The sequence below is a fragment of the Chelonoidis abingdonii genome, chromosome 8, assembly GCF_003597395.2.
Source record: "Chelonoidis abingdonii isolate Lonesome George chromosome 8, CheloAbing_2.0, whole genome shotgun sequence".
NCBI lineage: Eukaryota > Metazoa > Chordata > Testudines > Testudinidae > Chelonoidis > Chelonoidis abingdonii.
The window spans coordinates 67,188,315-67,206,519 of NC_133776.1; the positions used below are offsets into that span (position 1 = coordinate 67,188,315).

At 45.8% G+C, this 18,205-nt stretch overlaps 1 protein-coding gene across 2 annotated transcripts in view; it reads right to left on the bottom strand.

Moving 5' to 3' along the window:
- Positions 1-17,664, bottom strand: part of ARL13A (ARF like GTPase 13A) — a 32,291-nt gene extending 14,627 nt beyond the window's left edge. For both annotated transcript variants that reach the window (XM_032772213.2, XM_032772211.2), the window contains exons 1-3: positions 17,453-17,664; positions 6,819-6,913; positions 72-142 (exon numbers count right to left, since the gene is read on the bottom strand). In XM_032772213.2, the coding sequence (XP_032628104.1) occupies positions 72-142; positions 6,819-6,913; positions 17,453-17,458 (172 nt within the window). In that variant the 5' untranslated portion in view covers positions 17,459-17,664. The remainder of the gene's footprint in view (positions 1-71; positions 143-6,818; positions 6,914-17,452) is intronic.
- Positions 17,665-18,205: the final 541 nt, after the last annotated feature.

The following is an 18,205-nucleotide window of genomic DNA, read 5'->3' on the forward strand; positions in this document are numbered from 1 at the left end:
TCCTCACCTCTGACAGCAGCATAGACATATCCCCAGATTCCAGCAGTAACTGGAGACAGCTGGCTCCTCACCTCTCTGTATCTCCGTTATGAGGGAGGTTTTCCCTGTATTGTCCAGGCCCATGACAAGGAGGGTCACTTTCCTGATGAGGAAGAAAAACAAAGTTAGCCTGCACTGAGGAGATATTCTCCCCTCCAAGTTATGGGACTGTGGTCTCTGACTTGAAATGGTCATCACAGCCAACAGGGATTTCCCTACACCCCCTGATGGGGGTGTTTACCCCCCCTGAATAATTTCCCCAACACCCCCGACCCCGTTTTGTGAACTAGTTACATGCAGTGTTGCCAATTTAGTGACTGTTTGGAAATTTGAATTGAAATTGAAATATTAATACACACTTTAAAAGCATAAAAAGTGTATCATAAAATTCGTGTATCTGAAAAAGTATAATAGATTTGAAAAGTATGAACATAGACTAGCTTCCTTATACAGCTGTTGTTTTTTATGACAATGTCAGTGCATTCATTTCAGTGATGTTGGCCAACCTAATAATTTCAAATGATGATTTGTAAGCAAAGTCTAAATGAGCTTCCCTGACAGCTAGTGATGAGCTAGGGGCAGGGGGGAAAGGCTTCAGAATCAGATTATATTTACATTCACACCTAATCTACCTAGGTATCCAGAAAACAGAGCTACGTTGCCCAAGTGATAGATTTTGGCTGGGTTGGGTTACAAATCACTTGAATGCTGAGGGGAGGAGTGTGTGGGGGGGGGGGAACGAAATTTGTTATTCTTATTGTATGAGTAAAGGGCAGTAGAACTGTACTTAGCCCAAGGGTAAGTAACCTATGGCACACATGCCAAAGGTGGCACGCGAGCTGATTTTCAGTGGCACTCACACTGCTTGGGTCCTGGCCACCAGTCTAGGGGGGCTCTGCATTTTAACTTAATTTTAAATGAAGCTTCTTAAACATTTTAAAAACCTTATTTACTTTACATACAACAATACACCTCTACCTCAATATAACACAACCTGATATAACACGAATTCAGATATAACGCGATAAAGCAGCGCTACAGGGGGGCAGGGCTGCGCACTCCGGCGGATCAAAGCAAGTTCAATATAATGCGGTTTCACCTATGACGCGGTAAGATTTTTTGGCTCCTGAGGACAGCATTATATCAGGGTAGAGGTGTAGTTTAGTTATATATTATAGACTTATAGAAAGAGACCTTCTAAAAACATTAAAATGTATGACTGGCACGCAAAACCTTAAATTAGAATGACTAAATGAAGACTCGGCACACCACTTCTGAAAGGTTTCTGACTCCTGACTTAGCCTGTGCTGATTGAGGGTGGGGACAGGTGTTTTGCTTGATGGTTTGCCTGAGTCACAAGTACTATTTGACCTGCCCCTCTCCATTGTTTAAAGACAGAGCTGATTAGGCTCCATAGATAGTCTTTTGTTTTGTTAAGTGACCACTACAGCTGAAATCACTGATAATCAGGTCTAAATGCTTAGACCTGCTGTGGGACAGTGTTTCTGTGGAAGAGAAGGCCCAGACTGCACTAGCAGAGAGGTTCCCCCACTGACAGCTCGGCTGAAATCACTGAGAGGTGGGTGGAACCTCAAGAAACCAGCTCACAGAGGTCACAGTGGCAGGTAACAGCAGAAGGTGATGGCGCAGGGCCATTGGAAAAAGAGCGATGGAGTGAATGGTGGCACAACGAACAACAGTGGCCAGAACGAATAGTGAGCCGTTGGAGGAACGAACAAGGTACCTTCTTGCCCCCCACCTGGGAGGTGAACTCATGTGAAAGCACCTCTGAACTCTGAGTCTCCACTGACCAAGAACAACACTGATGAGTGTTAATGAGGCTGTTAAGAATCCTGGAGACACAACACAGTTCATGCAAACAAACATTGCCGTGGCATCATACTTACTATTTAAACAAGAGATACCACACACTACAAACTGAAGGCCAATGTTAAGTGCATTGTCACTTGTTCATCCTGAAGTTGAACACTGGTTCCAAACAAGACCAGCAAATGCTCGCTATCTTTCTGCAAGAAACTCAACTGACTGGCTAGATGCATGTGGTGCAACAGTGAAAGACTCAACAGTTGAAAAAGTGAAGAACTCTCTCATCACATTCAAAAAATTTGCCTACATGGCTGATGAATGCTCCAATGCAAATGGACATCAAGTATTAAGTCATTGTGTACGTTATCTTGATGTCAGTGATAGCCAGTAGATGCATTTCTAGATGTTCAAGTTATAGAAGACACATCGGCTGCATCTGTGATAAACCACATCTTAGAAGAGTTAAATGCTTGTCAATTAGACCCCAAACAGATGGCTGCTTATGCATTTGATGGAGCTGCAAACTTCTCTGGAAGACATGGTGGAGCACAAGCTTTGCTCAGAGAAAAGTGTAACGCTAATCTCTCCTATACACACTGCAGAGGTCATCTACTCCAATTAGCGCTAGTACGAGCTGCAGACTCTTCAAAAGACATTTAAAAAGCTATAAATTTAGTGTCTTCATTATAATCTTTTTTCAATAAAAGTCCAAAAAGACTGAATATCTTGGAAAATGTAGAAGATACACTGGGACTGAAGTTCAAATTAGTCCAACCTGGGAAAACCCACTGGCTTTCTTATGAGTGATTCTTGGCTGTTGTCTTAAAATTACTCCAGCCATTATTACTGGCTTTGGAAAGTATCTACCAAGATGGGATGGATCTAAGTAGTGAGGCTGGTGGATTACTTTTGCTACTACGTTCAGAGAAGACTATTGCCATTCTCTCTTGTAAGTCTGCTGTTGAAACCGCTTGGGTCATTAAACAGTGCCATCCAGGCATCTGCTACAACAGTAGATCTTTGTCCAGCAATGCAGGCTACATTTGGATCAACCAGAGAGCTATCCATTGAAAAAAGTACTGGAAGGAGCAAAGACTTCAGTCCAGAAGTTGACTAATGAAGGCATTTATATTGCATCCTTAAGTGAAGAGGACAAGAAGTGTTTGTTAAGACGACTAAAAAAGTACACAGATTTGATTCTCAAAAATCTACAACAGCGACTTCTAGATTCTACTCAACCTCTATTAGCTTTTACAGATCCCTGTCTTATAAAATACCGACAGTTGAGTGGAGTGAGGCACTACCAGCAATGGAGCTGCCATGTGCTCAGGACAGAATAGAGAATTTGAACACAAAGTGGAATATCATACAATGGATGAATGAAGATTTGACTTCAACTTCTTTTTTATCATCACCAATAGCTCGACCCGATCTTTGTGTTATGTTTCCTGGGATGAAAGAAGTAGGAATTCATCTCTTGCTACTCCCAGTCACAATAACTACAGTTGAGAGTTCTTTTTCATGACTGAATAGAATTTTGCGTTTTGAAAGAAGTTGCCTTCTGCCTGATTATATGAATGAACTAATGAGGATATCAGTTGAAGAAATGGAAGTACCGGACACACGAGAAGCCACCAAAGATGAACGCATTGCATTCAAGAAGTTCATTAACAGAGTTGTGCAAAATTGTAACAAGAAATCAAGACGGATGTAGATGTGGTGCTTCATAGAAGGCTTGAGTAGCCAACTTTAATTTGTGTGATGATTTTAAAACATGAGTTAAATCTAATAAAATGGTCATGAAACATTTTTCAGTTTTTACCATGGTGCCATACAGCCCATCTTCACCCTCATGGTCTCACCCCTCATCGGCCCTGCCCCCTCATAAATTTGAATGCCCCCCCCTAATTTCAATTCCTGAGGAAGAACAGCCACCATCTTGTGAGGAATTATCCTAAGGGCTCATTGGGTCTAGTTCTCCCTGGTATAACTCCCCTGAATTCATGGGGTTAGAGCAGGGAGGAAGTTGCCCTTTGTGGACTTAACATGGATCGCTTAGGATGAGGGCAGGGTAAAAGAGTAACACAGAAAAAACACCCTTAGTCTGTTCCCGTGAGGCCAGCCCAGGATTGTCCCCTCCAGCAGAGTTCTCTTGGCTTGGAGTCCTTCCCCGGAGCGAGGCCTCTTGCCATTACCTGGACAGAATCCTTCTTCAGAGCCAGGGGCCTGCTTCCTGCAGCTCTCCTCTGGGGACTCATGACAGCCTAAGGCTTCCTGCCACTGTCTGAGAGTTCTCTGCCCCTTGGCGCACACCTGCCAGGCCTGCTCCCACTCTGCTGCAAGTTCCTGTCTCTAGGAACCACCTCAGCTAACCCCAGGTAACCCTTTATCAGGCTCATTAACTAATCAGATGCCAAGCAGCCACCTAGGGATTTCATTATTGCCAAGGGGCCTGGGTTGGCTCGTTCTCCCTTACAGGCCTGTCACAGGTAGCTGGTCCCTGACTCCCTTGAAAGGCCCGGTCCATGTGACAGAGCCCCTCTCTCCTGGTCCCTTCCCTTACATTGGTGTTTACACCAATGCAGAGTCTGTCTTGAGAGAGGCGAAACAATGGCATTTACAGGAATGGGGGTAAGGAGCGCCAGGGCTGTGCCCTGACAAAGTTTTGCTCCAGGGCTCAGACGTACATCAGACACAGCACCCTGGGCACAGGAATGCCTGTCAGACCCACTTCTCTTGTGCTGTAACCCCAAGATGCATCAATACCACTTTGCTCCATGATGCTGAGACCTGGGCTAACAGGCACCTAAGGTGAGGACCTTCTTCCTTCTATTTTATTCTTCTTTACTCACTGTCCCAACAGACAAGAAAATTCCCAAGTCCTGAGCACAGCGATGAGCTGGAAGGGGCTCAAAAACTCCTTGTTTTAGTTCTGCCACTAATTTTGAAGGAGGTTTGGGCGATTCCCCTACCTCTGCTGAAGCTCACTCCTTCACTGGACACAGCTAATCCCTCCGAAAGAGATTACTTACCCTTAGGGCTCAAACATCCTGCTGAGAAACTCAGTGTTTTCCTTACTGACCCACAAGATAGTGCTAAATGACAGATATTTTCAAAAACATTCCTAGGGGAAGGAGTCCCCAGCCCTCTCCATTCAATTATTGTATTAGGGACAAAGAGGCCTGATTCTCCTAACCCTACACTTCTGCAAGGCTGCCTACAAACCATTCCTGCTGATGTGTGGGAGTGAAACATTCTTATCTGGGAGCATTTTACATCCACTTTGCACAGGTGTAAATAACTAGATAAGGTTCAAGGCAAAGGAGAATCTGGACCAAAGAATTGTCCCTCTGCTGAGCAGTAGCATATCTGGGGCCTTGCACGTAGGCTCCCCCATGGAGGAGAAAGCAGTGATGTCAGAGGGGATCATAAACAGCATGCAGGCAATCCCTTGCCTAGTTCCCAGGGAGCAACTCTGCCCCAACAATTGCCTAGTTAAATGAAGGCAGAGGGCAAAGTCTCCTGCTGCCTCCACAGCTTCCCCTAAAGAATCTGCAACAACAAAACTAACAATGACATCTCTTCAGAGACTGAACATTACATGCTGCGAAAAAGAAGGTGTAAGACTATGTGTAACAGTGCTACCTGGTGACCCCTGCTGTAGCAGTCTAGACATCTCTAACAAAGTGCAGCTTCAAAACAGTTTGTTGGTCCAGTGGAGCTGTCTCCTTCTGTGGCTAGGGGATTGTTTACATGGGAAAACCAATGAATTGTATTACTGGGGTGTATGTGCTGGGGATATATGGTTCATCGCAGGCTAAGAGGACACTTTTGTGGGACATCTGCATTAAAATACTGGTAGTGCATCATTGCATGAATATTTTTTTTAAAGCAAGAATCCCAGAATTCCTAATACTATCACAAAATGCAGAATTCAGCTCTCATTAAAAGTAATTGGATGAAACTGACTAAAGGCTAAATAGCAGAGAACATTTGCTAGCACCAAGGTCTATTATTTTAGGGGTACTATTTCCCAGTGTAAATGGTGAAAATTTTATTGCTTGGTCATTCTAGCCTAAAACTAAACAAAACACTGGACAATAGAGCTAGTCAGAAAAAAAAACTCCAACAGAACCGTTTTCCATCAGAAGATTCAATTCCATCTAAATCAAAACGCTTCACGAAATCGTGTCCTCTTCACCAAAATTTAATTTCAGAGAAAAAGCAAAAAATGTTCCAGCAAAGAGAAAACATTCTTTTCCCTCATTTTCCAAACTAAAATTTTGATTTTACATTTTTAAATGACTGTTTAGAATTTTTTTTATTTTGTATTATAAAATAAAGTCAAAATTAAAACATTTTGGATTTGGTTGAAAGGAAACATGTCAATCAACCTGGAGTGAAAATTCTTCAGAATTTTCCTCTGTGGAGAATTTTGAAATTTTCATGTTTGTTTCAAATTGAAACACCACCAGATTTTGAAATCTTTTGTGAAATGGAATTTATGCCCTCTGCATGCATAGGGAACATACCTGCCAGCACAGGAGTGAGATATGACCTTTAAATCTTTTCCCATCTGGTTTTCAGTTTAATAACATTTTCTTTATTGTTTTTAAAATATTTTAACATTAACACTATTTTGATGGGCAAAGCAAAGAGCTTGGAAATATCACAATGCAGCACGCTCCCTCTCTGACAACATGGACAGTCCTTTGGGCTGGAGAAATGGGGCTCTCTCCCAGGCACCAGGCATCCAAAAAGGTTTATTAAACAATCACACAGAGGGCCAGCATCAGGGCAAAGTTCCTCAGGGTTCAGGATACTGTACAGATCCCTATCCCAGACAACGCAAAGGGTCAGACATCCCACCAGTCACTGATTCATTTCTAACACAAAGCTGTGGGCAGTTAACATGCAAAATGTCATGAGGCAACTGGGTCCTGGGGGATTACCTGATTGGTTCCTGTATTGCCTGCAGCCACGACCAGCAGTGGGAGAGGAGCTGGAACATACTCTGCAGAGAGGGGAGAACCTCTAGCCTCTGTACCTAGGAACACCAGAAAAGTGAACAGCAAGTCCTCCTTACTGCTGTGTCAGCCAGCAGGTGACCAAGGGAGAAGTCGTCACTGATACAAGGACAGAACCACCAGAGACTCCAGTTCTACTGTGCTGTGCTTCATCCTCCCAGCTATAACAATATTCATCTGTCCATAACGACTACCCGTTGGGCTGTAGATAACACTTTATTGGGGTTTCTCAGGATCCCTAGGACTTTCCCTCTCCTGCACATAAACAGGACTGGGCTCCCCTCTCTCTTCTGGGAAGGGTCGTGCTGGCCTGAAATTCCTCTTTCTGTGTGTGAGATAGTGGAGTCGTGTTAGCCTCACTCTCCCTAAAATCTCCTGTTTCCAGCCATGTGTAGAAGGGTCAACATGCCGTGAGAAATAGTCTGTAAGCTCTTTCAGGCAAGGACCATCTTTGTGTTGCGTGGTTGTACAGGTCCTGGTCCTTGAGTGGACCCCTTAGGTGCTACTGCAGTGTACAAGTAATAAATAACTGGCCTGGTTTTGCAGGCCCAAGTGGTCCAGAGCAGCCTCCAAACTTCGGGATGTTTCTCTGAACTGAACCAGCAGCAGTTTGTCTATGGCCAGCCACCGCACATTGGGTGTCCACCTGAGAAGACAGGATGGTCAATATTCTAAGCCATCTCATCATCTCATAGTGGGAATCTGTGACTGGGTTTAACTGTGTTTTTCTTAGATGCTATCCTCATCTTCTTGCCCATTCTGCCCTCTAAGCATAGGGCCAGATTCTCAGCTGATGTTAATCAGCATAACTACACTGAAGTCAATCACTGATTTGCACCAGTTTAAGAGTTGACCTGACCTGATGCTGGGAGGAGCAGGAAGGTCTGGGGAATGGGGAGAGGGAAGGGCAAGAGGGAAGGGTAACATCTAAGAAAGTCAAAATTAAACTCCTACTCCATTGCAGAATTTTAAAGATGTCCTGTGAGCACAGAATAACCAGATAACCAGAACTAACTGCAAGTCTATTTGTACGGTGCCTAGCACAATAGGGTCCTGCCCAATGAAGTGGTTTTAGGTGCTTCAACAATACAAATAATACAGACATTTCTTAAAAATGATATTAACTATAATTTCTATTATATTAAATAGTTACTATAATAATAACAGTAACTCCACTGCAGCTTTTTTATTATCATCAGGGTTGGAAGGGACCTCTGGAGGTCATCTAGTCCAACCCCCTGCTCAAAGCAGGACCAATCTCCAGACAGATTTTTACCCCAGTTCCCTAAACAGCCTTCTTAAGAACTGAACTCACAACCCTGGGTTTAGCAGGCCAGTGCTCAAACCACTGAGCTATCCCTCCCCTCACTGTGTTTCATTATTTTTCTTTCCTAACAAACAGCAGCTGATCAGACATTTCTCACTGGAGATGGCCCATTGTTCACTGCAAGCAGCCCAAGTGCAGCAAAGCCATTCACCCTGCTCACTCACTCGCTGTGACGCAGAGTAACTCCCATCACCGCCAAGTGGAGTTCTCAGTGACAGGCTGATGATAAGCCTCAGCCACCAGATTCTGGCACTCTCAGACACCCTGAGTACCCCTCACTCCACTGAGATCAATAGGTTTATTCGGGAAGAACGGTACTACTTGGTGTAAGGACATTGAAATCTGTTTCTGGGTCCCTATAGGATACAGAAAAAGACAAAGGCACCTTGTTTTGGGGTGGAGAAATAATAGCTGACTTTCCTCCCTCCTCTCAAGTGATGGATCCAGGGATTTTTGAGGACTGACACGTGTAACCATTCCCCAACAACCCCTCAGTTGGAATACTTCTACCTCTAACACAATGCTTCCCTAAACAACTGTCTGTTCTTGTATGGTAGAACCAGCCTTGGCTTCGGCCTCAGTCAGTCTTCTGAAGTCAAATGCCATCATCTTTCCCTGAACTTTTTTTCAATGCCCAAAGAATGACTACAAACTCCAATCACAGCCACCCATCCCTCCCAGCAGTATCCTGAGAATCCAGGTAATATTCCTGAGCTAAGAATCCCTCAGAACTGAGCCCCAATTCCAGCCAGGAGACAAGATCATCTCAAGTTAAAGGAGCGGACGTCAGAGTCTCTCACCAGTTAGCCTCTGCGCTCCGGCAGCTGGTCACACTCTCCTCCTTCCTGCAGCATTCAACTAAATCTAATCTGGATTTAAACTAGTCACTACCTGTAGCCTTCTTAATCCCAGGATGGGTTCAGACCAGGAGATCTGTGCATTACGGGAAATGTAGTTCTGAAGGCTCTGCCTCTCCCGCTGTATTTTACAAAGCTGGAGGGAGAGTTGCTTTATTCACAATGCCATGTGCATGACCCACTGAATAAAGCAACAATCAGTTCCACCTCTGTTTTTAAATGGCTTGGAGAAATGAAGCACTCGGATTGGCCACCAACGAAGACAGTATCTGCTGTAACAGATCACCCACTGGCCTAATCTCCCAATTACTATTCATACCCTGTAGCACCAAAGAGCAACAGCCATTCAACACTCATGTGGCACCCTTTCTTGGGGAAAGTTGCCTTTGCTGCTCCCCCCTCCACTTTTTAAACATAAGATATAACTGGCTCTTGTGAATTCACTAGTATTTCTTTTTATTTAACATCTTTATACGGCACGTACTGGGCAACATCTGAACATTCTATGATAAAGTCAGACATATTATTCAAATTAGATCTACCTGCTTGAACAGATCACCAGCCACAAGCAAAGGATCCAGGACAGGGGAACACCCAGGAGCCCACAGGCAAATGCAAGGAAACAGTTCCCAAGTGATATCAAAAAATTTAGGAAGATGGGTTATATATTAAACAGTGCAGGGAGCCCAAAATACAGCTGCCAAACCACATGGCCTTACAGCGTGTTCTGAAAGCAGCCAGGAGAAAGTGTGTCACCCAGAGAATAGGGTGAGCCTGACCACATGATTGGAATTTGCAGGTCAGTAAGTGAAACCCTGGGAGAGACACTGTTCAAACTCACTGTGGCAAAGAAGAAATGGCTATTCAGATGGAATCAGACTGGGGAAGGCTGGACGGTACAGGTGACTGATAACTAGGTCATATGTAGCCCAAGCTTGAAATGCCCAAAGTTTTTACTATCTGGCTGCTGCTGGTCAGTGGCCTGTGTAAAATGAACCTGGCAGGTATGAGTGCAGTTCCTACTGGGTGGGTGTATAGGTCACAAAACAACCATCATAGGTGTCATGAGTTGGCAACCTCATCTGGTGCCCAACCAGAGGCCAACTATTGAACGGCCATGGAGCCTGAACTATGTCTGAGACCCTTTGGCTGCGCAGTGTGGGGAGGCTTATGCTGCCATTCCTCTTGCTGCATGTGTTCTGTGGATAAATAGACTATCTGACACTTTCCACTGGATGCTTTTTTAAATGATTAAAGCAATTTACTACCCAGCTAGGTGCAGCAGGGTCAGCAAGAGGAGCTGATGTTCCCTTATTTCAGAAGGAAACCAGAGAGCACCGATGGGAATCCAGATCTGCAAACCTGACACAGGAAGTGGGAAGAAAGTGCTGAGAAGTACTACTAGGGAAAGGGCTGTTTAGGGGTAATCAGCCCATTGAACTGGCTATAATCCTTGGACTGCATTACTAACCACATAGATGGAGGGGAACCAGATCTTCAGGCTCCATGGGATACTGTACACCTATGCATCAGACTTGTTCACAATGCCTTTAAAACACAGGGTTGAAAGCTGTTTTCTAAGGCCATGTCTACACGAGGCCTTAAATTCGAATTAAACGGCTTTAATTCGAATTTATGGAGCACCCATCCACATGACGCAGCCCTCTAATTCGAATTAAAGGGCTATTTAAATCGATTTTAGTACTCCTACTAAACCACAGGAGTAACCCTAAAATCGAATTTACTAATTCGAATTTAGTGCAGTGTGGACGGAAATCGAAGTTAATGGCCTCCAGGAGCTATCCCACAGATCACCACTGACCACTCTGGACAGCACTCAAAACTCCTATGCACTGGCCAGGTAAACAGGAAAAGACCCGTGGAGGTTTGAATCAGTTTCCTGTTTGTCCACCGTGGGGCTCTGAGCAGCAGTTAATCACGCTGCACCTTTAAAAATGCAGTCTCCTGAGAATAGAAAAAGAGCTCCAGCATGGACCACAGAAGAGCTTTGGGATCTCTGGAGTTGCTCCTAAAACATGCAGGTTCTATGCAGAGCTACATGCAATTTTTGGGGGCTTGGCTACCAGTCGCCCATCCTTAATCGTGGATTCAGATGACCTGATTTCAGTTTCAACTGTGGCTGAGGATTCTGCAGAGGGGGAAGATCAGGAAGAGGTACATGAGGGAGACATTGCTGATAGCACACAGCTCTCAATTACCAACAGCAGCCAGGAGTTGTTTCTGACCCAAGATTTAACCTTGCAACAGGCTAATCAAGCCACTATCACAGAAAGTGAAGCCATGGAAGGGACCAGCGGTGAGTAAATGTTTAGATCAGTCATATTTAAAAACTAGCGTTTTTTAATTATCAATTTTTAAGCATGCGTTGTCATTTCTTTTTAGCCATTACAGTTACATGAAAAGTTCCTTAACATGTCTGGGGATGCAATGAAAATCCTCCCAAGAAATCTCCATGAATTGATATTGCAGGAAATCAAAGAGCCTTTTCAGTAAATTTCGGGGCAATGCTGCCTTAGCCGGTCCTCCAATGAAAGATGCTTTGCCCCTCCAGGCATGCATGACGTAATTTGGAATCATTGCTTCACAAAGCATAGATGCATAAGCGCCAGGACTCTGATCACAGGCATGAAACATTCGCTCTGCCTCTTCTGCTGTAACTCTCACCAGAGTTCTATCGTTCATTGTGACCTGGTTGAAATAAGTAATTTATTTGTAATTAGGAGAGCAAACATGGCCATTATGCTACTGTAATGCCACTCCATGTAGCTGGGTGGAGGGGAGTTGTGCTACGATGATGCTTTAGCAGGGAGGGGTGAGACAAACATAAAGACTTACCATGGCTGCTTGGAAGCAAATTTATAATGGCAGTACCAGCAAGCTGCATCTGTACTGTGCTCTGAGCCCAGGGACAGAGTCTCCCAGTATTAAAAGATGAAAAATGTGACCTTGGAGTGAAATCACATGTCCTGCGTAAGGTGCATAGTTTTGTGCTGTGTGAGTGAGTGGAATCATTGTTCTAAGAAATGTATCTTTTTACATACTTCTCTCTCTTACCTCCACCATACAGCTGTGCAGTGTTCTTTACTCACTACCCCATCTGCCAGGCTACCCAAGAGACAGAGGAAAAAGAGAACGAGAGACGAAATGTTTTCCGAAGTCATGGAAGTCAGCCACAGTAACACAGCTCATCATAGTGATTTGAAGGAACTGATAGCAAAATACAAGAAAGATGCCAGTGACCGGGAGGACAGGAGAGACGCTCGAGATGAGAGGTGGCGAGAGGAAGACCGGCAGGTAGAAGAGAGGTGGCGCAAGGAAGACAGGCAGGAAGATCAGAGGAGCAGGGAGGAAGATAGGCGCTGGCGTGATGGAACGCTGGAGCTGCTGCGTGATCACACTGATATCCTCAGACGCATGTTGATTGTTCAGGAACAGCAGCGGGGTTACAGAGTGCCACTGCAGTCCATGTTTAATCACCCTCCAAGCTCCCCAGGTTCCATATCTCCCTCACGCAGACGTGTTAGAACGCGTGGGGGAAGGCTTCCTGCACCAGCACACTCCACCCCCATGGAGAGCCCAACCAAAAGGCTGTAATGAAGCTGAAATGTATTTCATGGGCTTTTCCTTACCTGTGATCCTCCTCCCAAAGCACAGCTTTCAGGGATACCTAGATAAATCTGTGCCTCTGAATATAGTTCCTTTCTAATCAGACATACATCCAAAGGGGGGAGGGTGCTTTTATTACAGGGAATGATCCTTTAAAAATGAACGCATGTTTTTAAAGCAATAACAAATGAGTTTTAATAAAGATTAAATGATTTTTAAAACATACTGGCTTTCTTTCCTTCAGCCACATGTAATGAAAGGGTGGGGGGTTGATTTTGAAAGTCCTGCAGCAAGCTGTAAGTAAAGGGGGACGGTGGGTTGCTTACAGGGAGTCAATAGAGGCGGGAGTGTTCATCAAGGGCAAAGAAGCACTGCAATCACACCATACCCTGGCCCGCGACAAAACACATTTTCAGGGCTTCTCTGATGCGCACCGCCTCCTGGTGTGCTCTTCTAATCGCCCTGGTGTCTGGCTGCTCGTAGTCAGCGGCCAGGCGATTAGCCTCAGCCTCCCACCCCGCCATAAAGGTATCCCCCTTACTCTCACAGAGATTGTGGAGCACACAGCAAGCAGCAATAGCTACGGGGACATTCTTTGGGCTGAGGTCTGAGCGAGTGAGTAATGATCGAAAGCGCCCCTTTAAACGCCCAAATGCACACTCTACCACCATCCTGCACTTGCTCAGCCTGTAGTTGAACAGCTCCTGAGCACTGTCCAGGCTGCCTGTGTATGGCTTCATGAGCCACGGCATCAAGGGGTAGGCTGGGTCACCCAGGATAACGACAGGCATCTCAACATCGCCCACTGTTATTTTCTGGTCTGGGAAGTAATTTCCTTGATGCAGTCGTTTAAAGAGAGTACTGTTTCTGAAGACGCGCGCGTCATGAACCCTTCCTGGCCATCCCACGTGGATGCTGGTGAAACGTCCCTTGTGATCCACCAGTGCTTGCAGCACCATGGAAAAGTACCCCTTGCGGTTCACGTACTCGGCGCCCTGGTGCTCTGGGGCCAAGATAGGGATATGGGTTCCATCTATGGCCCCTCCACAGTTAGGGAATCCCATTGCAGCAAAGCCATCCACTATGACCTGCACGTTTCCCAGAGTCACAAACTTTCGTAGCAGCAGCCTAACGATTGCTTTGGCTACTTGCATCACAGCAGCCCCCACGGTAGATTTTCCCACTCCAAATTGATTCGCGACTGACCGGTAGCTGTCTGGAGTTGCAAGCTTCCAGAGGGCTATTGCCACTCGCTTCTCCACAGTGAGAGCTGCTCTCATGTTAGTATTATGGCGTTTCAGGGCAGGGGAAAGCAAGTCACAAAGTTCAAAGAAAGTGCTCTTACGCATGCGAAAGTTATGCAGCCACTGGGAATCGTCCCACACCTGCAAAACTATGCGGTCCCACCAGTCTGTGCTTGTTTCCCGTGCCCAAAATCGGCGTTCAATGGGCAGAAGCTGACCCATTACCAGCAGTAGCTCCAAAATGCTGGGTCCTGCGGTTAGGGAGAGATCACTCTCTATGTCGTCATCATCACCATCATTAACATCGCTCCTGTCGGTGCGCAGCTGCCTCCTCAAACTCCAAGTCCTCCTCCTGTCCCTCCTCCTCCACCTCCTCCTCCCCCTCTCCTCCTGAATTTTCAGGTCATGGCTCAGCATAGACAGCACGAGAGTGCGCGAGCTGTTTAAAACTTGCACGATTGCATTACTGGTCTCATCAGGGTCCATGGTCTCAGCAGGGTCCATGGTCTCAGCAGGGTCCATGCTTGCTGTGCTATGGCGTTTGCTCTCTTCACCCAGGAAAAACGGCGCGGAATGGTTGGCTGCTGCTTTCACAAAGGGGGGGGTGAGGCTGTACCCAGCAGCACCCGGGACAATGTTTTTGGTCCCAGCAGGCACTGGGCTGAAAACCAGGAAGTGGGAACTATGGGATAGCTGTGTCACAGCTACCCACAGTGCACTGCTCCTGAAATCGAAGTAAGACATGGGCCATGGACGCACAACTTCGATTTGAGATTCGTGGTGTGGACGCTCTAATTCGAATTTATAAATTCGGTTTTATAAATTCGATTTAGATAACTTCGATTTACTTCTGCCGTGTAGACAAGGCCTAAGAATAGGAAGCACACTGTGTGATGGGACTGGCAGGTGTGATAAACAGGGAGGGGCTGCTTGTTCTGCAACCCCCAGCCTCTTCTCTCTCCCCAACAGGTTTCCTTTTGCCACACCCCTGCTTCCTGCCCCTGAAACTATTCTTCCATCTACAGACAAAGGATTTGAGAAGGCTTCAAGCCACAATTTTCCCAGTAGCTTAATTTTTTGACAGAAGGGAGGGCATCAGGGATGAGGATGCAGCAAAGGGAGAGGACAGCATGAGCAAACTGAAAGGGATTTGGACAGATTAATCTGTGGGCTGGATACATGGCTCCTACAGTGCAGTGTATGGAAGTGGACAAATAGAATCAAGCAGCACACAGAGCAGGAGACATGAAGGGGCACTGGGGAGAGAGGGGCAATATTAATTAGCAATCATGTGAAGGGCATTCAGCCCAAGAAGCGATGGATCACGTTATACACAGGGCTATGAGAGTTTGGAGGCAACAGGAAGTGCCAAAGACCCCAATGTCATTTGAATATTGTGGGTATTCCTGCTTCTCGTTTTCTGTTAGGGAGGATATTGCTGGGACTGAAGATGGGCCACTGAATGTGTAGGGTTAGGGTGATGTAAATGATAGAGATCTGCCAAAAACCAGATGGATAGAAGAAGTGTCATCTCACAGAGAAAGAGAGGAAGGGATCAGAATGATACACACAAGCGGCTTAAACACAGCAATGCTATTTTGAACTGCTGAGTTCAGGTGGAGGGCATGGATGGTGAGGAGTGTGCATCGCGTACCCCATGACATGCAAATTTTGATTTCCAGAGGGCAACCCATCCTGTGGCACCTGCCAGTTCTTTTATCTTCTGGCCTCTTACGAATACCTTGAGTTTTCTATCTGCTCTGATAGTAGTAAATTAATAGCAATGGGCCAGATCTGTAGGTGGTGTAATCAGCATAGCCTCAGTGAAATCCATGGAGCAACACTGATTTACTCCAGCTGAGGATGTAGCCTAATAATTCTTAGCACTTAGGGGTTTTGCTGTTCATCCAAAGATCTCATTACAGTGCATGACGCTAACCAGGCAAGCTCCCTGCCTTAAGGGAGTTACTTACGAAACCAGAGGGTTTAAATGAGAAATAGGGCAAAAGAACCAGGGGAAAGGGGAAATACATCATAGTTCAGGGCAACTACACCAGTATTTCCTGCCCCCCCCCCATGCTCTAGCAATGATGCTCTCTGTCAGGCATCCCGCTCCCCAGCCATCACCTCTCTTGGGTGGAGACCCGCATCTCTCTCCTTTCTGACCTTGGTATTTCCAGGTTGCACAGTTCCCTGCCTTCACTGTGTTAGTCCAGCAAAACACAATCTGAGCAGATGTGCCCACTTTCTCTTCCAAGACAGTTAACACTGTGGCTGTCCACAGTTATAGCTACCGACCGCACAGCACTTCCTGTGCAGGCCTCTTTTATTCTCTGAAAGTAAAAAGCACTACAGAGAAAACATACCCAAAACAGGAAAAGAACCTGTACACCAGCTAATAAGCTTACCAGAGATCACCCCAACCCTAAAAGGGGCTGTGGCTGGAGCACCCCACTGAAGGACTATCCTTGTGGTTCCAAGGTCCGCTTCAGCTCAGAACAATCACACCATCTTATGGGGCCTCAGTAGGCTCAATCCTTCCATCACTTCCCTAAATATTGAGGACCTCTGTGGACCTGGGGTCCTGTCCATTTGCTGGATCAGGAAGAACCAGTTTAAAACCAGGCTATTTATCCAAAAATGCTTTGTCTGTTGGTCCCTGGACTCCCTCTACCTCTGAACCAGTACACATGCATCTCTCCATGGGGGGCTTCAAAGGGCTGATAACCAGAGGAATTACATTAGCATCCCCCTCCTCCTCCTCGAGAAGTTACATACAATTCTACAACAACACATACACTAATTGCATTCTTAATACAAATGCACCCTAAAGATATTAACCTTAATTCAATAAGGTTTAACTTAATTCAGTAACATTCATTCAGGATATGTCAGGAAATGATCAGTCTGTCATAGCTGCCATGGGAGATTATCAGTGTTTGTGATCATGTGGGCTGATCCACTGGAGTCATCACTCCACTGATTCCTTAGGGCTGATCTTGGGGAGAAATTTGCAGGAGAGGACTAGCGAGAGTCTGAGAACAGATTTCAGACTGCTAGTAGTGATCCAGGCAGAATTGCCTGACATCAGTGAGGCAAGCAGAGCAAGTACAGAAAAAGTTATTGTTAATTAATGTTTAATGCCAACATTGTATTCAGCACAGAAAACATGGACATAAAGAACCTCAAACACAGCTAACAGAGCACAGTGGAAATCCAGGGCTGAAGAGAGTTTAGAGATTTGTTGTTTCCATATTTCTAACAAACTCCCTTCTCTTAAGCACTACAGGATTTGGGACAAACTTCCAGAGATCAGAGGCAGTGACACACACTCACCCGTTCAAGAGGGAGAAGAGCAGATTTTGGGGAGGAAAAGACAACACTTGGGACTCAGAACAGGAACTCTAGGAGATTGTGTGGGAGGGCCACCAGGGCACGTAGGTGATAATGGGGCTAAGTGATAATAGGGCTACATAGGGACTAGTTGTGAAGGCTGGGGCCTACCTTCATTCTCTTTTCAGCAAGCTGGCTCTGGCTGTAGCACGAAGAAATGCATTTCAGCTTATCCCTTATTAGTCAAAGCTCAGAACAGGCATCGTTCCTTCATAAACAACCCCCCTGCCCAACACACACATTTCTTGCTTGCTACATATGATCAGCCCCTGCAATTGCTTTATCCCTTGACCGCTAATCTGCATATTGTATGTAACTCATTATACTTTAGGCGTGTTGCAGGCTCCCCAGCACCCTTCCTCTCACACACCTTGCTGTGCACTGCTGTTTAACGAGTTAGAGTCTAGGCCATGTACACGTTCAGTGAGTGGGCAGGTGGTTAATGAGTAACATAGGAAGTTTCCAACAGGATGTTGCTGCTGAATAGCGCACATGTACACACACCCTTTGGTTGGGTAAACATCCATTAGAAACTCCTGCTGCTTCTTCCATGTCCCTCCTGGAGAAGGGACAGTGTACTCACCAACCAGGAGAATGTGAGGCCTCCCCCACTTGCTAGCTCTGCTCCAGCCTGCAGGGGGAGGGAGGAGAAATAAGGCTGTGGCTGAAAGCTGGCTGCACTGGTGTCAGCACTTCCATTGTAACAACTCCCCTTCTGAGAAGGCGATAAGATAACCCATCACTTAGGGCTAAGATGCGGCTGCAAGGACTATAACAGATGTGCTGGATATTGTCACCACCTGTGTCTTCCAGGCCCCACTTACAGCCCTCAGGACCTTCCTCACACAGCCTCACTTCACAGTG